General features: G+C 40.2%; 1 protein-coding gene across 1 annotated transcript; it reads left to right on the top strand.

The window, feature by feature from the left end:
* The first annotated feature begins 1,449 nt into the window (after nt 1-1,449).
* TLCD4 (TLC domain containing 4) lies at nt 1,450-22,388 on the top strand. The gene is made up of 7 exons (XM_084290750.1): nt 1,450-1,511; nt 6,152-6,317; nt 10,960-11,049; nt 15,388-15,446; nt 17,261-17,355; nt 19,996-20,069; nt 21,898-22,388. The coding sequence occupies exons 2-7, from the start codon at nt 6,163-6,165 to the stop codon at nt 22,211-22,213; spliced, it is 789 nt and encodes a 262-aa protein (XP_084146876.1). The 5' UTR covers nt 1,450-1,511; nt 6,152-6,162; the 3' UTR covers nt 22,214-22,388.
* The last annotated feature ends 170 nt before the right edge of the window (nt 22,389-22,558 follow it).

The raw sequence follows: 22,558 nt of genomic DNA, 5'->3' as shown, positions 1-22,558 counted from the left end.
ATGGTTCTTACAGTTACTACGGCTTGAGAGAGCAAGAAGTACGTACAAAGACATTTTAAATTTGGTGATATTAGACTAAACAAAAAGTGAGGCCTGCTCTTTGGATAGTGAATTGCTGAAGAAAACACTCTCTTAAAACATTCTAGTTTGTCATCTTGTAAGTGGTTTATGATTCCACCATGCTGTTCTTAGCTTGTAATGACCGTTCTGTTTTGCTAGAAACTGCAGACATGTATGAAAGAAAGTAGGTTGAAATCTTTCATTATATGAAGAGTGACATGATAGGACATCAGAGTAAAAGCCGAGGATTTTATCCTAATTTCATTAAGAAGTTGTGTTTATATTCTATTGCTGTCTTTATCCATCTGTTTCTGGAATGGAAGAATTTGGGAGCAGGATCAGGATCTCAGCTTTACTCAGCTGAGCATGCCTTGTAGTTCAGAAAAGTCAGTCGGCCATAAGACACAAGTCCATTGGAAGTCAAACTTCAGTAGTTCTCATCTTTACACAAATATGTTTCTGGCAGATGATTTATAAGTTTAGCAACGGATTAAGCTGAAGTAGCCTGAAACAATGGCAGATGCTGGTGGTGTGCCCTGCCCACCTCCTACAGGTTGCCGTTTCCAGAGGGATGACTCAATGGCCCAATATCCATACCTGCATTCTGGCTGGCGGCGGTAAGGCAACGTGGGATTTAAGCCCTTGCATTCCTGCCGTGGGGGACATCTTGCAAGAGGGATCAGTGTATGCAGTTGGGGCAGATGGTTTCTGGGGCGTGTGCAGCTTATTTCATCGCAAGGTGTATCTGAATGCCTTTAATGTTAATCGTTTTAGAGAAGAGAACTTGGCCATTCTTGATCTTGAAGATCAGGCATCCTTAACGGCAAAGGGAAGCTTGAAGTGGTTTGGGAGGCATATGAAAATAAAAGTATACAGAAAGAAATGGAATGATGAGCGTTACGCTTTCCAGTCCATAACATTTGCCATTTCCTGGGAAAAGTTAAATAAGCCCGTTGATCATCACGGTATCTCCTTGCGTTAGCAGGATTTGGCTTGGTTTTCTCCATACGTGACAATTCAAAGATGCGAAACAAAAACTAATTGGCCAAAACCATCCCAGCCTTTGGGTTCAGCAATAGCTGGTGTCAGCAGCGCCGGAGGAGAAGCACCCCCCCCCCCGCCCCCCACTCCCTGAGACCTTACCGGGAGCCGCTGCCGGCGGCGTTTGGGGCCGGGGGGCAGGTTTGGGGCGCCGGGCGGGGAGCGGGCTCCCGGGGGGCAGCGGCAGCCGCTGGCGGCGGCGGCTCGGCCGCTTTAAGGCCCCGCCTGCCGTAACCCGAGCCCCGCCGCCGCCGGCGGAGCATCCAGCGGGGAGGCACGGCGGGGGCGGCCCCGGCGGCCCCCGCCTCTCCTCTGCCCTCCTCTCCCCTCCCCTCCCTCGGCCCGGCCCCGGTGCCCCGGTGCGCGGAGCTGTGCGGCGGCCCCAGCCCGCGGGGCTGCCCCGGGAGCAGGTAACGGGCCCGGCCCCTCCGCGCCCCACGGGACCCACCCGGCCTCTCCGGGGGCCGGCGGCAGCGCCTCGGGGCTGGGGATCCCGCGGGGCTCGGGGCGCCGGTGTCGCTGCGGAGGAGGGGAGGGGATGGCGCAGGCTGTGTCGCCCGTGCCGTGCCGCGGTGCCCCCGCGGTGCTGCCGCAGCGAGCCCGGAGCCGTCCCGCAGGGCAGCAGCGACGTGGCAGCGCTGGAGCAGCGCAGGTGGTGCGGGGTGAGGCTGGCTATAAAGCGAGCCCGCAGCCTCTAGTAGCAACTTATCGTGGCGGGTTTTTCTATGAGGATTGGGTTTAGCTTTCGGTTTTCAGCAGGTCAGGGGAACTTAGGGCTGGGTGGGTGTCCTGGGACCGGTAGCGGCTTCGCCACCTGATCTCGGCTGGGCATTGGGCACTCTAGTCCTAAAGGCAGCGGGCTGTGGGCCATGCACCTTGCTCTGCACCTCCACACTATGGCTTGTGGTTATGCGATAGCATGTCTTATGTTTGTGTTGTGGAAGATTGGTATCAGCAGGGAAAGCATAAACACCAAATGCCATTGATGGTAGAAGCGCTTGGTAACTCTTCTGCTCCTTTGTACTCTCACCAAGTGCTGACTTGCTCCTGTTAGGAGTTTGTAATGGTTTCACATTGGGGTGAATGAATTTTGAGTTGTCATATATGTATGTGTAATTCTAGTGCTCTTATTTATCCTAAAGGAGAAACAGAATCACAGGAAAACCACAGAATGTTAATACCGGATGAAAAGATTGCATTTTCATTGCTTTCTGAATGCTATTGAAAAGCTCTGTTATTAGCTTCTTCAAAATTAGTGGGGTCAACACAGCAATCTGATACTGTGCTAGACACATGTAACTAATACCTTGCTGGAATTTATTAGTTTCAAGCTTTTGATGACATTTATTTACATGAAGACTATGTTGAGAAGATGCAAGAGCGAAGTTTGGACCACCTGTACTTACTGTCTAGCTGAATGGTTAAGACAGCAAATTTTGGGTTAACAAGGGAAAGACTGCTGTTAAATACCTCATGGTGAAGAACCAACCCTGGTACATTACTTGTTTGCTGAATTACAAAGTAGTTACACTAACACCCGCTGCCCCACCTTCCAGTAGCTCAAAAACTGTATCTGCTGACTGAATGGTAATCAATGACTATGCAGTTTGTGGGATAATGTGTCAGCTCATATATAATCCATGAAGTGCTGTATCTAGACTGGACTTTGCTGGACAGCCATGAGAAGATAGTGGGGCAGAAAAAAATAGCATAGTTGAAACCCACTTTTGACTTACATTAGTGATTTTTTTTTCCTCAGGACAAAGAAATCATGTAATCGGAAGCGTATTATGGTACTTTTAAATGATAAAGTTTAGTTCAACAAAGAGAATGATTTTGCTTATTTAAAGTGAAATCTGGTAAGCAGCGGTTAATTTAATTTAATTAAACAGGATATAGCTGAAAACAACTTAGAAGATGTTTGTAGCTGAACTGTTCTTCCATTTCATATAAAACATTGTGTCCTAAAACCTGGTTCTTGAATTGGATTAAAATCTAGTACTCTTAATTTGCCAAAGTAAAATATGAAATTATTCCTGGACTTTGGCACTTTATGTGCATGAACAGTGTGTTGATAAAGCACGTATGAAATCGCCTTCTGAAATCAGTATTGCAAAACTCTTCCTAGTACCTGTCAGACCAACCGTAGGGGCCGGGTGACTACTTTCTTTGCTGCCATGATACCTTCCTCCCTTGCTGGCATTGTGGTTCTTTCTGTGCTTGCTACTAAAAGTGCTGAGAGGTGAACGCACATAATACTTCTGAAAGCCAGATCATGTACTTCCCACACAAGTGCTTTTTCTTAAAACAAAATCCACGTACAATCTCCATAGAAGAAAAAGCAACTCCTTTAGTTCATTTCTTGCAAGGGATAGTTGGGAGTGTTTGTTGTTGTTTTTTTTTTGGTGTAACTCCCTAATCTCCTGTACTGAAATGAGCATCTGCCATGCACTGAAATATTACGTACTTAACAAAATCTTCTGGTGCTAAGGGAACAAAAGAAAACATGGATTTCTTCTGTCCAAGAAATTGTTAGTGTCTTTCAAAGTCAGGGGTACTAGTGTAGTCATGGCAGATGAATAAAATTGGTGGCATGAGAATTGTTAATATTCTGGTCAAAAGGATAAGGTAGGTGTGTTTTGTGTTCACTGCCTTTGATATTTTTCTGAGGAAATTTAGCTTCAACATGCATTTTGGCTTCTTTCACACACATTGGAAATCAGGCAGACTGACTTTTTCTTTAAGTGGTCCAGGAGAGGACTTTATTACTACAAATTAAAGATGTAATAACAAAGTTCTGGCCCCGGGCGCAGCGTCTGGAATGGGCACCATGCGATGTTTTTCAATGGGCTTAAATTGGAGGTTATAAAACTTCACTGATGGTTTTATTCCTTCAAATTGAAAAGTTTTTTAGAAAATGAGACTTTGAACCCATTGTCTCCAGTACTAAAAACTGCATTGCAGTGTACTTTGTGTCCTCTTGGCCAGTGGAGGCAAATGGAGAAGTATGGGGAGAACTCCATAAACATAATTGCGAGAATGCAGAACTTCCAGGATAGTATTTGAAATATATTTGAATACTTTCAGATAGTAGTATTTGAAATTGAAAGTTTCAGGTAGACTAGCGTTAAAAAGTACAAAAGGCTGGTATGCTGCTGAGCTAGAACGGGACATCAGATAAACAACTGGAATGAACCAAACTTCGTTGCAGTGCATTGCAGCGTGTGTACTTTCAAATCTTAACGTGGAGTAAAAGTGCACTTCACAAACCGCATCTTTGCATCGTGCCCACTTACTGCCTTTTGGTTTGTGTTGCATAGTAGTCCCGGAGCTTGTAGGCAGGTGTCCTTCTGCATTGCTCTAAGCAGGGAGATGCACCCAGAGAGCACCTCAAATGCAATCTAACAAGTGTGGGGTCCCTAGGACTGGATTAAAGCTGGGCTGAGGTACGCTCTTGAAATCCATATGATATGGGTGTGGGTTTCATTCGAGAGATCTACTTGTGTCTGAGCTGCACTCTGCTCACACACCTGTAGCTTTTATGGTAGGTGTTGCTCTGAGAATGTTTTAGGTAATTCACTTTTTTTTTTTTTTTTTTAAAAAAAAAAAGAAAAAGAAAAGGGGGGGGAGATTTTGAGACAATTCAACCTTCTGCTTCTAAAACTTTGAAGACAAAAGTGCATTCTTCCTTATTGTTTAGCTCCTATTTATAGATAGCACACATTTGTTAAAGTTTTCAGTTTAAATGCAAAGCATTTCCATACGCTCACTCACCAGCTACCCCGCATGCCTACACTATTGCACTTCATTTTTTTTGGAAGCTATTATTGTAAATAATGGACTTTTATTTCTTTTTGTCTCTCCCTGAAGCTCAAGTTTCTTTCTATCTGCAATGCAGATACAGTTTTAAAACTCTAATACACATTCCCTCATTGTATAATGCATGTGAACTGAATGTGGACATAAGTGTACTATATTATTATATCAGTTTTTGCTATCACTAGTTGTTGTAATAACATCAAATTATGCTAGCCTCTAAGTCTGCATTTTACTTTTAGATGTTTTCTTCAGAAAAAAAAAATCAAAGGAGTGACAGTAGTTATACTGTTACTTAATTAAAAATATTATTTTTGAGCAAGCCATTTGTTTGTGGCTTTCTTCCACTTTTCTGTTCAACTTAATAGAAATTGACTTTTTATGAGTTTGTGACCTTTGTCAGTCACGGAATATAAAACACTTCTCCACACCATCAAACCAGAGATATATGTCAGAAGTTTGTGACTTCTGGGAAAATACCGTTTTGCCTTGCAAAGTACTGGAGGCTTCTGAGAAATGACTTCAAGTATTTACAGACTGTTATTTGTGTTTGGAATTGTTCAGCTATTGATTTAGGCCTCATAAAGTAGCTAAACAACACAGTGTCTGAAAAATGCATTAGCCCTGATGATAGGAAGTTTTTCAGTGTGCTCAGAAATTGCACAAAGTTTAGCTTTCCATGTAAAGAAAAAAGCTCAAATCTCATAGCTTGCATGGTATGGCAAGGAGGAGCCCTCAGCTGTGAACAGAAGTGTGGACTGAGAGCTCCTGTCCCTATGAAGTACAAAAACAAAGCTGCAGTGAGGTTAGTACTTCCTGAAGCCTTCTCAGCTGACCTGGAAATCTCTCTATATGCTTACGTGATTTTGCTGTTGCTTTCAAAATCCTGTTGGTAGCCGTCAATCTGTTAAGGGTGAGATGGGTTTTAACTTCGGAGCTTCTTGGGACAGGAGCAGAGGCTACTGAGCCAGCACTTCCATTGTTCAGGGCAGGGGGGATCCAGTAGCAGAAACTGGGAAGCTCAAGTTGGATGCATACCATGCAAAGATAAACAAAAATCCACAACACTACAACTTTACAGTAAAAAAAAAAAAAAAAAAAAGTTTGGGGATACTTTTTATATTCTTATTGAATAGTATTTCTGTTGATAAGTTAGCTGTCAATAACACACTGTGCCTGATTAAAACAGTTAAACGGATGATGGACTGAAATTACCTGATGCTTCTCTTTGCAGGCTGAAGAACAATGGCTTCCTTCAGCAACCTGACTATTGGTATTGCTCTTGCCAGTTTTACCACGTTTCAGCTCCTGTTCCATGTTTTAAGTTCTTGGTTATCAACACGGATAACACCTGGTTTTAACAATCTCAGCCAGAAAAGGAAGATCGAATGGAATTCAAGGTAAAGTGTTGAAAACAAACTACAGCTAATGAACTATCTGCTCTTTTCAACACTTGAACCACCTGCATGTGTATATGTCTAAAACTGCTCATAACATCATTTAGTTAAACGCGCTCGGTGATCAGCAGGACAGTTCTGCTGGTAAAATGCTGAGGCCCCTGCGTAGGCACGGAGCATTAACACTTGTATGATAAACACTTCTTTAGACAGTGATATGCAAATGACAAGGTAAGTTTAAAAAAGAAAACAGTGACCGCTGACAGGGACTAAGCTCATGTGGATTAATTTTAAATGGTTTCTCTCTGATGCTTCTAGTTGGAGAAGTACAGAATTCCTTTTCCCCAAACATAAATGAAAATTATCTATGTTCCAATTTATTCTGTGATCTAAATGCAAGTTGCTCTCTTCTCCCATTCTACTGCTACAACCTGCTTTGGGTAAGTTTGGGTTTTCAAAGAAATTTGCTGAATCATCAGTGTAGCACTGCGGTGAGGCAGCGTTATGCTATAGTTACAGGACAGCTACGTGGGTATTTTGGTGGGGAAGGGGACTGCAAGAAGAGGAGGAGGACATTACGAGACACCAGGTAAGTGTTTGGAAAGGAGTTGTCGAAACTTGCTCTAAAACCCTTCCCCATTCCCTTTGTGTTTCTTCAGTCCTGTCGCTGGGATATATCCAGGTGTATTACACTTGTCCTTCAGGCAGAGCGCTGGTAGCAGCTTGTTCAGTCCAGGGAGTCTTTTCGGGATGAATGCTTTCCTCACTTTTAAGCCACAGAGGAAGTATAGGGTAGTAATTGCAAACAGGTCACCGAGGTTTTGTTTGCAATACAATACTCTGAAAGGTTATACATATACAGTACACAAGTTTCTACAGTTGAAAGGAATTGATATAGTACAACTTCATGCTTGAGTAGCCTATTATAATGTTCAGATGTTTTTCAGGTGTTTCTCAAATCCTGAGTTCAAAATTTTGTATTGCACTGCTGTAACTGCATTCCGAATGCATTAGTCTTATACTTTTCCTCCCCTGTGCCATTCAGAGGCATTATCAGGTAGATACTTTTAAAGTTATTTCCACTGATCTATGAAGCATTAGTAACTCAAATAGTCTTGTCCTTCCATTTGGCAAATGTCCACTTGCAGTGCTTTTAGAGGCACCATCTTAATTTCGGTTCGATCTTTGAATAATTGTTTATCTGCTAGAACATCTCTTTAGGTTGCCGGTTCATCATATCAGTGTAAGCTGAGGTTTATCTCTGTGTTCAAAATCAATAATAAAGGTTGACAAGGAAACTAAACTAAACTTTTATCATGTTGGAGCTGAACCTTTGTCTCAAAGCCACATCAAGTGACCCTTGAATTGCATAATAGGGTTTCTGAGGACATATCCCATGCCCGGTAGCACGATGCTAAGTTGCAGTGCTTTGCATAACAACATACAAATTGTTTCACAGATCACAAGTCTGCTGGAAATAAGCTGTTCTGTAATCTCTGGGCTACTTTGCAGTAAGGTGTTTAACTACTCAAGTTGGTAAAGCACCTTGGGTGTACCCTTTTTTACTTCTTTCTGCAATTTTGCTTGGAGTTTTTAGCAGGATGTAGATGTTAGCACGGAGATGAGTCATGGTCCAGTGCGATGCTGAGTTCTGGAGTTAGAAGGCATGAAACTCAGGGCATGGTTCATCAGCAGCTTGTTGATTTTATACCTGAGGAGGGTATGAAGTGAAAGAACAGCTGGCTAATGGTGCTTGTGTTTCTATAAGAGATGGACTGTTAACTCTGCTAACCAAATGCGGTGTTTTGTCAAACTGCTACATCACTCCAGTGTTTCACTTAAATCAGAAGATGCCCCTAGGGGTATTCTGTGCATTCACAGAATATAGATGGATGTGTATGTATTCTGCATATAGCTATGCAGGTGGAGAAAGTTACTATTGCCTGTTAAAATCAGTTTGGTTAGCATAAGTGATTTAAAAGTAGGTGTTTGCTCTTTTGTCTTACACTGAACTGATGTAGGGAGTGCTCACACAAATGGTTCTGTTGGCAGTCCTGAAGGAAACTGGCACAGAGGATGGTTCTGCATTTTTATCAGCTCAGCTGGGTCTGGAGCAGGGCATCTGTCTGAAATGAGCTGTAGCATTGAAAGTATATTGTTAGTTTGGAGGGTTTTTTGAATTAAGCATTTGAACTGCAGCTCTGGTTTGTGTTTTCCATGCTGTGGATTTGTTCATTCTGCTCTTCCAAGAATAAAGAGCCAATAAGTAACTGAGTGTGGGATCTTAACTATGCAGATTCTCAAACTGAGTTAGAAGCTATACTTTGACACGGATGTAGTATAACTTTCTTGTTTGTTGGGCATAAATTCCTGTCACTCCTTCTACAATACTTATTTGTATTGCTATTATGCAGTTGTAAAAATATGTATATTAGGTAGTAAAGGAATAAGCATGCAACTTACCAGGGCAACTTTTTTTTTTTTTTTTTCTTTTCAGTTTAATGAGGAGTTAAAGGATGCAAGCTTTGACAGTAATTTCAAGGAAACGTACTGAGCTTGATAGCTTGACCTAGATTCCATGTTAAAATGGAGTGTTGCACTGTTTCCCTTCTGTCTCCTCTTCTGTGGAGAAACTTCAAAGTGCAAAGTTAAGGAGGAAGTCTGCTTTCTTCTTTCTTCCTGCCTTCCTTTCTTTCTTTCTTTCTTTCTTTATTCCTCTCTCTCTCTCTCTCTTTTTTTTTTTTTTTCCCTCTTTAAATGCTGTGTTTGTGTATAGGTTGTAAGCTTATCCAAACTAAGGTTTGAATAAGCAGCCACTCCTAAGACAAACTGCAACTGCAAACTAATGAACTATATGCTAGGGCAAATTTCACTTCTTCCAGCATTTCCTCTCCTAAAGTTCAAAAACCTTGGGTATTTCTTAAATGCTAATCTTATATGCCATGCTTTGTTAAAGCAAAGAATATGTTAAGCAAGGACACAAAGTTCCTAGCCTTCTGTAATTCTGTGTTGAAAGAGTTGATGCTTTAATTAAACAATTAATTATCATTAAGGTTCTGACAACATAATTTTCTTTCTTTGGGGGAAAAGAAAAGAAAAAACCCCGTGCTATAATGGTTAGTACATGTTTTTATCCAGCATGCTACACGTGAATATTCATATTGTATTAATCTCCATTCAGTTTTTGGAACACTTCTGAAAAAGCTGCTGAAAATAGCATCATACACTTTTTAAGCAAATTGTAAATGCAGACTTCCTTCATGAAAAGTGATAGAACCTTCTAATGCCAGGAGAAGATAATACATCCCCTGGAAATAGACTAAGGGTTATAAACCCTTCTTACTTTGGAAAGTATTCTACAGGAATTAAGGTGTTTTTTATATCTTGCGTGGTAGAGTCGAGACTCTGGAGAGTGATATGTGCACATTTAAACTATGAATAACTTCAAAATACATTTATTCAATACGTACAAAGACAAGACTAGTAACTAACAGCAGCTGTACGCTTGTGTGTAAGTATTGCTGTGGATGTGGTGCGAAGGAGTTTCTGATCGCTCAGCCCTAACTCAGAGTTCTCATCTTTCAAATACCATCCATCATTCAGTAAAAATACTGCTGCACTTCAGTTTTTCGTCCTAGTCATGCTTAGGAGGTGGGAAAGCAGTCAGCAGCTGCACACGTAGGTGCAGCTTATAGCAGTGTTCAACCCCTGGCCAGAGGAACGAGGCTCCCGAGCTGGACCTGCGCCCACCGCATTGTTCTGCCTTCCAAGAATACTTTGGGGCTGCACAGGGGCAGTGTGGCCCTGGCCACGTGCTGGCAGGAGCCCTCCTGTGCCCTAGGGCAGGCAGCTCTCCAGGCGTGTTGGCCTTCGGTGTTTATCTGCGTTACACCTGCAGCCTGTATGCTCAGTGCTGACATCTTTGGACATGGGTATTTAGTACTAGAGCATGGGCAAGGCAACCCTGACTGCTGCAATTCTGTGTAAGAGGAGTATAAAACTGCGCAAGGAAGGCTGCGAGCTGCTGGCTGTAAGAACCTGCAGCTGTTACACGTTACATGTGCAGCTATAGCTTGTGAGTTTTCTCTTGGAGGGACAGAATCTACTTCAAGTGCTCTGGCAATTCTTTCTGAAACGTTCATTGATAGGACTTTTAATTTAATGCCCCACGTTTTGGAAAGAGGTCTCAGGAGATGTGTGTTGGGCCACCTGTTAACTTGGTGCCAGGACGGAGAAGCTGGCTGCTGTGGCACTCGGCCAATCTGAATATAAAATGCAAGGTGCTTTCCTCTAGTTTTTCCAGCACATGGTGCAGTGCAGTAAGTATTTGTTGAGAACTGGATGTCATATTGTCTGTAAGGACCCATTAATATATGGGATAATCGGGGGAAAAAATGTAGATCTTAGTTACTGTACTTTAAGATCCCACTTTCTGTGCAATGCATCCCTTCCTTTGTCACCAACCCTCCCCTCCCCCTTTATTTAATAGGTATTTTCTACTTTTTGACTCTTTCCCACCTGACATCAAATGAGTCGTTGGTAGTAGCATAACGAAGAGATGCAACTGAGCATGACTTTAGATGTATCCTACATGACAGAGGTTATGAATGGCAGTATCTCCTTGTGACTGTGATCTCTCTTTCAGGACAGTGTCCACATTCCATGCCTTGGTGGTCGGTGGGTTTTGTCTGTATATTTTGTTGTACGATGACGCTGTTAACGCTGACCATCTCTGGTAAGACATTTTGCGTGTATGTTGCACTTATGCAATAAAATAGCATAACTAAGAATGGAAAACAGTTTTGCTGTTTATTAATTACTGAAATAATTGTTTTATTTTCTGTTAAAATACGCAGTTGTGATGTGTCCGTTTTTGTCTGTACTACGTGATAGTTCCGAATTATTTGTCAGTGCTAATCCCTTAGCTTATTGTCTTTATTCGCTTCACAGAGAGGCAATTGATTTGGAATAGCAAATTACATTACTAATCCATAAAACTGAGCATGTAAGTGTAAGCTGACAAGACTGAAACTATGCTATTTAGTATAATCATTTTAAATCAAAATTGAAATGCTGTTGATAGCCTTGGGGAAAAAAAAAAGGAAAAAGCTGGTGGGGCCTACTACATACTTAAAAATACATGTAGAAAGTGATGAGTTAAAATGTTTGTATTTCAGCCTCTCAAAAAGCTTCTACCAATATTTGTTTAAGAAAAATAAGATGAAAATAATGCTATTTTCATAAGGAATTGGATTGTTTAATAAATTTATAATATTTTCTGTAGTTATCAAATACTCTATTTTCAGGTTAATCTTTTAGTGATTTCTAGTTATAATGAGTTACATTGTGTTGTTTTTTTTTTTATGCTTATTTTTGGGGGGGGGATATAAGATGACTCTTGTGTTAATTAATTATAGAGTGCAGTTGGTGTTTTTGACATCTCACTCATTACCCTCTGAAAACTCTTTCCCCCCTGAAGGAAGAGGCAGTATTTTTCTGGCAAAGTGATTACCTCCTATAAGTTTAATTTTATACGTCTTGTCAGAGGCTGCTGTTTTTAACCTTGTCAAAGGACTGTATTATGAGTCAGTTTAAACTTAGATAAATGTAACAGCTGATGCTTGTTCTGCTCTTTTGATATTGTAAAGTAATGGAAGTGCAGTGTGGACTAGACAGAATTGGGTGCTTGAAGCTACGAATTCTGATCATATCTCTGCCACTGACTTGTTATGTGGCTTTCATAAATGCAACACTAATTCATAACACAAATTTAACAACATTGGCCTCTCATGGATGTAGTGAAACAGGATTAAATTGCTAGCTGTCTTGGATTTTTTTCTGTATATACTAGTATCTTTAGAGAAACCAAATACACTGAATATGTTATGAGATCTGTTAACCATGATGAAAAGGAGGCTGTTATAACTTGCTCAGTGTATGTGTTGTGGTAAGCTTTATCTGATACAAGCTTTTATCATGGTTTGTTTGAGTAGGCTTTGTTCTAAGCAGTACAAAAGAAATCACGAATGGCAGAAATGAAAACCACTTTGTGATGATAGTCTTCTTTTTTACAAAATTATGCTTGTATAAATCCAGTAAAAAAAAATAAAAATAAATAGAAAACAACTTTTCTCAAACTTTATAAGAATGAAAAAAAAAGTTAATGTTAGATATTTCTGTATTCTGATCATTGTTTATGGAGTAAAGTCTATTTTTTGAGTAAATGCCCAGGAATCCTTGATGCAGCTCTCTTGCACTCACGTAGCCTGAGAACATTACTCAGGTGCTCCAATGTTAGACTGCTGGGAAGGTTTTGATATGGGCACTCTTTCCCCATAGCTATTGCCACCATCTTTGTGCAGTTGTTGACTGTATGACCATGTCCAGTTATTCTCTGCAGGGCTTACATCTATCTCTACCTCTAATGGAAAATCACAGGTTCTGAGTCTCAACCTGTCAGCCCAATTTCAGAGCTCATATGAAGCTTAAATGCATGCTGCTGCTGGTACCTGTAGGTCTGGAAGAGGATCAGGACTCCTGCTAAGGCTTTAGGTGCAATGGAGAGAGCACGTGGTATTGCTCTGAGGTAATGCCTGAAACTAGATCCTGCAGATCCTAACAAAGGATAATAAAGGCTAGAGCATCCATAAATTAGAGACGTGTTAGCCTTGTGTATGCACACCTTTTTTGATGGTCTAGGACTTCCTGTAACACTTTGCCTTGTTTTCTGTATGTAATACAGAGTTGGTAACATAGGTGATGTGGAAATTGTTTTTGAGGTGATGAGAATAACATTGTAGAAAATGTGGAGGTGGCAGAGATTAGATAAGGAGAGGGAGGCAGTGTAAATAAATGAAATGAGTTGCAGCTTCACGAAAGGGCAGGCTTTTTCATGCAACTGTCCACTTGAAAATCATTAAACTTTGTGAAGTCTGATGTTCAGTTAGCGTTTTGTTTTTATCTAGCATGATTGTATCTGCAGAAAAGTTTGAAGAAAGTTGGTCATGTGGACTTTTGTTCATTATATCTGCCTGTGCATGTTCCTGTGTACTCATTTGCCATGCACACCTCCTTAGCAATCACAAACGAGAGAGCTCTTCTCTTCTTTTTTAGGTCACTTCCTGCTTCTCATTCCTGGTACTGGCTTGCATCAAAACTTGGCTGCAAACATCAAAGCTCACAAGTTCTGTTGCACTTCCCATTCAAACAGACCAGGAATCCAGAAAATTTTAGGCTAAATTCTGCATTTTCCATTAATTGAGATTAACTGGCAATCTGACATGGACTGACTCTTCTTGAAGGTATTGGGAGGTGACAAATGGATAGTGCAGTGGTGTACGTTGTTGAGATGGTTTAGCAAGCCTAGAGAGGGCTTGCTGCAAGGCTGAAGGGAGGTGTCTCTTCCAGTTAAGTCTTGTTTACCAGTATCGGAGAAACAATTTCATACGCTCAGACCTTTGTGTCCTCTCTGGATAAGAAAATGAAGGATACTGAGTGCAGGCTCAACCTGGGTGGTTGTGCTGAATTGATCTGGGTGTGCTCGCAAGTTATAGCTTGGTGCAGCCACTGCTGCAGCTTGGAGCCCTAACAAAGGACTGGAACTATTCACACACTGCCTGAGGTTGTGAGAACACATCTATCTCTGCTCCGCATCTAGCTGTGACTTTCTGAGGAGTTACATCTGAAGGAGCACTTAGCCCACAGCCTACATGAAACCAGGTTTTGAAGCCTGTGAAAAATGCTCCTGTCTCAGATTGTAGCTGAGAGCCTGTTGCATGGCCTCTGTTAAGAGCTGGACACAGCTCCAGGCTCTCCTGGTAATGTTTCTCCTCAGGTCACGGCAAAATTCTGTTGTTGTGAGTCCTTCCATTTTCTTGTAAGCTATCCTCTCGCTCAAGCAACCAATTAGTTTTAGACACCAAGAAAGACTTAAGATTTAGAGAAGAGATTGTAATAATACAGGAAATCTCTCCCATTGTTTCATTCCAGTAGGATTAAGAAGTAATAGCTAAGTAATAGCATTTTACTGCTTTCTAGCTAGGGTGGACTTTGTATTGAAGGTTGATTTAAACACACGTTCTTTTTTTTTTTTTTTTTTTTTTTTTCTTAAAAGTTTTGCAACAAAGACTGCTTTCATAGCCTGTCCTGGGCAGCCCACTTTCTATAAATCTGTAGGTCTGTACCTTGAAGCTCAATTCATACGTACACCAAACACATCTAGACTAGATACACAACTTAGTTTAATATATGTATGTGTGTATATATACATATCTTTATGGAGAGAAAGAGAGAATTGCTTACCAAACTCCTCAAGGTAGGTATGCACAGAGAACAACCGAAGAAAGAACAAAAAAGTTATTTACTGTGATGTGAATGCTTCCTCCCCTTGAGCAGTGTTCACGAGTTTGGGTGTGTTGAACATCCCAGAGGAACTGAAGTTGTATGTTTGCTACTAAGAGCTTTGCCTGCTGAATGTTTGGCACCAAAAGGGAAGGTACAGGAGGTGGGAAACTATGCCAGAAACATTTCTGCTGGAAGGTTCCTTGGCTTCAAAGAGCAGGCACATAATTCCTTTCATGTCTCTTTCTATTCTGTTTATTTCTATAAGCATCCATCCTCTTACAAATGTGAAAAGCATCAGCTGAGCGAGTTATTTTTGTCATCCGCAACAAAGTTTTAATACTGGCAGAAGAACAAAAATGGGGATGTAGAGTGTCAGCTGAAGTGCTAAGAGACACCGCCTGGGCTGTGTGCTTTTATTCACTTAGGCCAGAGAAGCCAGCTCAGGAGACTTGCTGGGTTTCAGTTCGAGACTCCAGCAAGGCTATTGGGGTCTCTGCCCCAAGGCCAGGGATAGTCCTGGTTAGGGTAGCTAGTAGACAGATGTCTTCTATCTGGGTGAAAAAGGAATCCATTTTTGTGACGAGGATCATCTTCAGCCAAAAGTCATAATGTCTTACTGTTGGGCCAAATATTATGTGACCCGTTGGACGTAATGATGCTTGATATCCGTACGGTCTCTGCAAATTACCTTGTTATAAAGGTTATAACTGCGTTTTTGGTGTGTTTACAGGGGTGACCCTTCAATGGTGCAACTGAATATTGCTATTACCACAGGCTACCTCATTTCTGGTAATTATGCAATGTCTATATAATGCACTTAACCTATATATTTATATTAAGTCACTACGCTGGAGATGTGATATGTGTACAGCAATTTTAAAAGCCGCAGCAGAAACGGTATTGTAATGGAGTTCTGGGCTGTGGTGAAATCACAGGATCTTGCCTGCAGATGTGAAAGATGGGAATGTCGTCTCCCCAAGCCCTAAGGAAGTGCCATAGCGTGGCTTTGTGATAGTTAGATAAATAGCCACCAACTCCAGCTAATTTTTTGTACTTCAGCCAGTTCAGAAGGTGTTAAAGGGGTTGCTCTTCACTCACTCAGAGTGCCTAGACCTTGGAGCACTTTTATTGCATGTTTCTTCTTATGGCCTGAAAATACTGGCAGGGGAATTTTAATAACCCTTAATACAAGCTGAGGCAAATGATGCCGTAGGATCTCACCTGCCCACCTTCTCATCTCATTTTAAGACAAAATTTAATCGTGTATAAAACTTCAAATTTTTAATTATTTCTTAATACTGCATTAACCCTTAGATATGTTAGAGTTCTTAATTGTTTACTGTCAACTAAAATTGTCACGGGAATTTTGTTACAAAATTATTTGGAACTTGTATTGTGTCTGAGGAATACTGACTTACCAAACTTCGTAACTTGGACTATTTTCAGGGAAAACTGCGTATTTGGATGAAGTCTTTGATCAGACTGGCCTATATACTTGATTATCGTACACACTAGGTTTCTCACTGTAATGGAATTGATAACTTGGTAATCAGTACACCCTGTTAAAGTGTGGCTTTTTTTAAGTCTCTGGTTTGTCTGTGAGAGGAACTTCATCTTCTGTGTTTAAATTCATTGGTGTCTATTTCTGAATAATTACACACCAGAGTTTCATTATGAATTAATGAATGCCTTTGAACAGAGACCTGAACCTGGCCGCTGATTCTCTTTTACTTCCTTACATAGTTAAATTATTAATAGGAAATGGAGCAGCTGTATCAGATAATATAGAGTCCTGCCTGAGGACAGCCAATCTAAAAGAGATCAAGGCATTCACTGGAGTTAAGAAAAGCATAGGGGTAAGGTCTTTGATTTTGAACCTTGATCATTAGTATTCCATTCAAAGTACCAAGTGTTTGTTTATTTGGAGAAAGTAGAGGCAGAAATGGCTTATTCCAGTTTAGAACAGAAAATCTTCTGAATTATCCCCAGGGCAAGAAAACCTTGGTTGTCAAAGCTTTCTTTACACCATTAGCTCATGTCCACAGTATCACTTTGGCAGTAATTGGGAAAGTCTGATTAAGATGAACATGCTTCTCGTTCCAAGTGTCTCTTGCAAAATATTTTGGTTAATGGTTCCCTGTTTGCTAATACAATTTTTTTGATACACAAATTCCCTTGCATTTATTGTATGCATTTGTACATCGGCTATGCCCCTTCCTTCCCCATCCCCCTTATTTTTTGGGGGTCACTTCTTCCAGATTTGTGGATTTATAAGTGTGGAGTCTTGCTATGAGATCTTGGATCCACTTTTTCCTTCCAGAATATTTCAGCTAAAGGTATTGCTCCTGTACTTCCACTGATACGAAAAATAATTCATGGCAACTGTTGGAAGAACATCGTTGCTTATGCTTTGTCAGAGCTTTTCCTACATAAAGGAAAGCCTTTGGGATAAAGGTGTTCTCTTCAGAGATAACTAATTAATTGCATTTCTACTGGTACCATATATTTGCATTCATACCTCCTAGAAACTTAAAGAAACACTGTTCTCAGTTAAATGATAGTGCACTAACTTGTTCTTTAACATGATTACTTTTTTCTTGTAGATCTGTTGCTTATTATTTACTACTGGAAGGCAATTGGTGACAAATTTTTTGTAATACATCACTTGGCGGCTCTGTATGCTTACTATTTTGTACTGGTGAGTACTGTATTTTCTAGCAACATAACAAGCAGATGAGATTGAAGACAATGCTTTTATGAATCTCATTTGCTTAATATTTAAAAAAGTTATTCACTGGTTGGTATATTACCTCTGAAAGACATGTTTATATTTCCAATCAGCACTACTTTATAAATGGTTTTATCAGTCATTTGGAAGCTCTTCTCAGTTTCTGCTGTAAAGAAACTTTGAGGGGCTTTTACATGGTTACGGAAAGGGATCTCAAATAAAACCACAAATCTGAATATTTATTTAGAAAATCAGAAGAAGCTGATTTCAGTGGGTTATGTTCTGCTTGTTTCCATATTTGTAAGGTCAGTGAGCTCTAACTCTGGTCAGCTGGATGTGTTTTTTTTCAGTGGGTTTTTCTTTTTATTTAAAAAGAAAAATAAAAAAAATTGTTATTACACACAGTTTTGTCACCCAGACACAAACACTTTACTGTTATGGTAGGTAGGGTTCTGAAATGTATTCCACTTTGAGTTACTGAACAGCTGACATGCTAATGTGTAATATTAGTACACTGACCTGAAAAATGTGCTATTATATGAAGTTCATGAGTATCTAATAAAGGGACCATATCCATTGTTTAGTATAGGCTAATTTTAAATTTTGTTATAACTGTCTGAGATTTCTCATTGAGTATTTTTTATAAAGATTGCTGTTGACTTTCTGGGACTTCTTTTTTAAACTTGTTTTGTTGGGGAAGCAGTGGATGATTATTAACTCTTTATATCTCTAAATATCTGTGGCGTACATTAACGAGAAGAGGGAAGGAGAAGGGTGCTGCTCTAGGCTGAAGACTAACTTAGTTACTCTTTCCTACTTTGCTGCTGGTGTTTCTCAAAGATGCGTATGTGATTTGGTAGAAATCCCACTGAACTCCAGATTAAGACTGCTGAATTTCTTCTGAAAAGCTCATTCAATAAATAAAGAAATGCTATAAAATACCATTTGCATCACTTACAACACTTCTTTCCCTACCTACTTCATGAATCCTACACTTACAGTATTAAAAATGTGTCAAGACATCAGAGTACAGAATCACAGAATTTCTAGGTTGGAAGAGACCTCAAGATCACCGAGTCCAACCTCTGACCTAACACTAACAGTCCCCACTAAACCATATCCCTAAGCTCTACATCTAAACGTCTTTTGAAGACTTCCAGGGATGGTGACTCCACCACTTCCCTGGGCAGCCTGTTCCAGTGCCTCACAACCCTTTCAGTGAAGAAGTTCTTCCTAACATCTAACCTAAAACTCCCCTGGATCAACTTAAGCCCATTCCCCCTCGTCCTGTCACCAGGCACGTGGGAGAACAGACCAACCCCCACCTCGCTACAGCCTCCCTTGAGGTACCTATAGAGAGCGAACAGTACAGTCAGATTTTCCATGTAGTGGTTTAAAGGGAATGAAGTACACTGACAAGTAAATACTCTGCTTCTAGTTAAAAAATAATATCTACTGCTGTTATCGTGGATGAAACTGAATTAGAGCTGAATATTAGAGAAACGAAAATATCACTACTAGGGGTAATCCCTAATGCAGAAAATTCAGTAGTTGTTTCTGCGCTCGGATGTCTATGCCTTACTCTAATTCTGTTACTCACATGCATCTTATTTAGAAAATTGCTCTCGCAGTTAGGACAGAATTTGATAATGAACACAGTTTTTCTGTTTGCTGTGGTACTAACTTATGAGAAATGCCTGAAATAGTGGGGGGTAACCCCTTCAATGGGGGGAAAAAGCAATGATGGCATATGCCGTGGGTTGTTAGTGGTGTGCCTGAGGGTTTTTGTTTGTGTTTGTTTTTTAAATGATTTTATCTCTCTACCTGCCAAGTGCTGCTTACCCAGTCATTATGCAATGAGATACTATTTCCAGCACATAGCCCAACCAGAAGATAAGACAGAGGATTCTGTACTTTGTCATTTGGAGGGTAGTGTTCAGTTGCAACGTGTATCGGTGTAAAAGTACCATGCTCTTATCTGGATACCGGCATAAAAAAAAAAAAAAAAAGACATGCTATTGCATATCTTGGAGGACATGGCAGGGGCTACAACAGAAACAGTGGAATAGGTTTTCTCTGAGGTGGGGGGAGAGAAGAATTAAGAGCTTTGTGTGCCCTTTCTGCTGCGAAATAAGAGCCAGCAATTCATCTTCATGTTGGCAAATCGCAGTTCTAAAACAATGCAGGGATGTTCTTCTTCCATGTAGTGTTTCTGTTTGGGTTTGTTTAAACATGAGAAATCCAAAATATTTATAATCCTCTTGGGCAGTGCCATTATAGTTATACATATATATAGTTATGACAATTTGTGCCAGTCTTCTCTAGGTAGCCTTCTCTAGATTTCCTTTACCATTTACCTGTAAATCTTTTAAAGAATTATTTAAAATAAAAAACTACTCTTTAAGATACCTGAAGGACAGTTGCATCTTCTGTAGAAAACTTAATTTTGAAATTTTAAGGAAGTTTGCCACAGCTATCAAACTTGATTACTGTCAGTTTTAATAAAAACAGTTGAGACATTTTATCACTGTGTATACTTGGAGGCTTTAATCAAGGTTTATCTGCTAGATTGTTGATTTTTCTATGTCTGTTCTGTCTTTGTCTAACTAGAGCAAAGGTCTGTTGGCCTATTTTGGAAACTTCCGTCTGCTTGCAGAGTTCTCCACTCCTTTTGTCAATCAGCGGTAAGCAGTTGTGGATTTTTTTACACCGTTCTTAAAATTTTGTTCAGTATGGTGATTCCTCTCACTTAGATTTTTGTCATTGAACATCTGCTAAAAGGGAACTTGCACAACTAAGGACTACTACCTGGAAGACTGGTTTGCTATGAAAACTTTTAGCTGCTATAGCTGCAAACAGCATAACTGGTGGATTTGCTCTTGAGCTCCCTTTTGGAGTAGACCATCCTTCATATCAAATGCTAAATTTTTGTGAAACTACAGAATGACAAAAATTCATAAATTGTTTATTAGCATGGGTGTTTAGTCAGTTATTATAGTAGAAGCCAGTGATTTCAGTAGGGATTTCTTCAATATTGTGGGTCGGGAAAAGAAGAGACATGGCTTCTTTTAAGCTTATTTTAGTGATACAATGAAGAGGAGAGTAAGAAAATGGGGGTGGTGGGAAGGTGGCCTTGTAATCTGAAGGTGGTATTATCCTATAGATTTCTATATTGACAGTCGCGTCCCAGTCAGTGTTCTCCCAACTGTCTTATTAAGACAGATTTAATCTTGGAAATGTTGAAGTGGTACCTATACAGCTGCTAACCTTTCAGATTAATTAAAAGCAATATGTTATAAAATGCCTGTGGTGAGACTGTGTCCTTGAAAACCCACATTTCCTGCTTTCTGAGAAAAATGGAAATCTCTGTAGAAGATGATAAAGTCCATTGCGCTAAGGGATGTCATCTCATTAGTGCATGATTTTTTTTTTCCTTGAATTTGAAGAGAACCAGATCCATAAGACAGCAAGCTGTGGATAATGATTTACATTATGGTTTTTGTTTGCATTCTTAGTGTTACCAAAAAAAGACCCAATATCAACATATCAAATGATATTCTGATCCCAGAACTGAAGTATTCTCCTTGTATTTCCTGTCTGTGTTGTTAGGGTTATCTAATTGGAGGTTGTTTCCATGCCAAACATTCAGATCTCTTTATGTTAGTGTCAGCATTTATGTAATTAATTGTCAACAGTGATGGGTAAAATGTTCATGATCAATGTAATTTACTGACTTTTATCTTTTTGAATGTGCTGGGAGGAGGAAATCACTAAGCAGATGTCCAGTTACCCTTTTCTCCTACAGTTACCTATATTGGCACATCACTGTAGATTTTAAAAACCTTTTAAAATATCACTAGTTGCCTATTGGTGCAATTTATAGTAACAAGTAATACGTTTTTATTTATCATTTTAAAAATAAATTTGAATTACAGTGTAATAACATGGTAGTTGTTGAAATGCAGACTGCTTGTGAACTGGTTTGAATCAGGATTTTGTACGTGTTATTGCTGTAATGTTCTCAGTATCATGCAGCTCTCAACTAGGTGATTTTTTCAGCCAAGCAGAAGAATTTCATAGAATCATTCATGTTGGAAGAGGCCTCTAAGGTCATCTAGTCTAACCTTTAACCTAGTACTGACAAGTCCACCACTAAACCACGCTTCTAAATTTTGCACTTACACGTTTCTTGAAGACGAGGGATGGCAACTCAACCACTTCCCTGGGCAGCCTGTCCTAATGCCACACAACCATTTCAGTAAAAAAATTTCTCCTAATATCCAGTCTAAGCCTCCCCTGGCACAACTTCAGGCCATTTCCCCTCATCTTATCATTAGGTGCGTGGGAGAAGAGCCTGATCCCCACGTTGCTACAGGTGCAATTTGCAAACAATAACTTAGAAATACAAGCTAGAAGCAATTAAAAATACAGGATTAATTAAATAAATAAAAATCAATCTTACTGAAATGGCTTTAAGTCTGCCTGGCATCTGTGTGTACGCTTCTTTTGCAGGTGGTTTTTTGAAGTACTGGGATATCCCAAATCTTCCAAGGCCAACATCATCAATGGTGTGCTGATGACAGTTGTGTTCTTCGTGGTGAGGATTGGCGTCATACCGATGTATTACAGCCGGGTAATTTCTTCGTTTGGAACTGAGGGTTTCCAGAGATTAGGGTTTGCAGCCCAGAGCGCCTGGATTATCTCAAGTGTTGTCTTGGATATTATGAACTTGATGTGGATGGTCAAAATTACAAAAGGATGCTACAAAGTTATTTGTCTTGTTGGACAGGAGGAAGCTAAAACTCACAAAAATGGAAAATCTGACTAGAGATCATATGCATAAAATGAAATTCCTGCTATGAAAATAATCTGGGTTCACTGAACCAGTGCACATTTCTGCCATGAAAAGCTCCTGTTAAGGAAACAAGGTATTACCTCTGTACTGATCTTATCTTTCCCTAGCCACACTGCCTGTGCACCCAAGGCCACGCTTTAAGGATCTTATCCAGTGAGGAATAGAAGCAGAAGTTCACAGAAATGAATGCTACGTGTGTGTTCTGAGCACTTAACAAACTACTGACATGAGGAAGGAGCAAACTGGTTACTTGGTTGTTGTCCACCAGTGTGTTTGAAGTGTTTCACTCAGGTTTCTCAGATCAATGTTTTATAAAAC

Source organism: Netta rufina, assembly GCF_964035555.1.
Source record: "Netta rufina genome assembly, chromosome: 8".
In the NCBI taxonomy this organism is placed as follows: Eukaryota; Metazoa; Chordata; class Aves; order Anseriformes; family Anatidae; genus Netta; species Netta rufina.
Note: the sequence above shows the minus strand (reverse complement) of the source record. Positions and strands in the feature narration are given on the sequence as shown.

Excerpts from the sequence above, each read along its gene's own strand:
- TLCD4 (XM_084290750.1), top strand. The coding sequence starts at position 6,163 with ATGGCTTCCTTCAGCAACCTGACTATTGGTATTGCTCTTGCCAGTTTT. Across the intron at positions 11,050-15,387 it reads GTTAACGCTGACCATCTCTG|GGGTGACCCTTCAATGGTGC; the intron begins GTAAGACATTTT and ends GTGTGTTTACAG. Across the intron at positions 15,447-17,260 it reads CACAGGCTACCTCATTTCTG|ATCTGTTGCTTATTATTTAC; the intron begins GTAATTATGCAA and ends TTTTTCTTGTAG.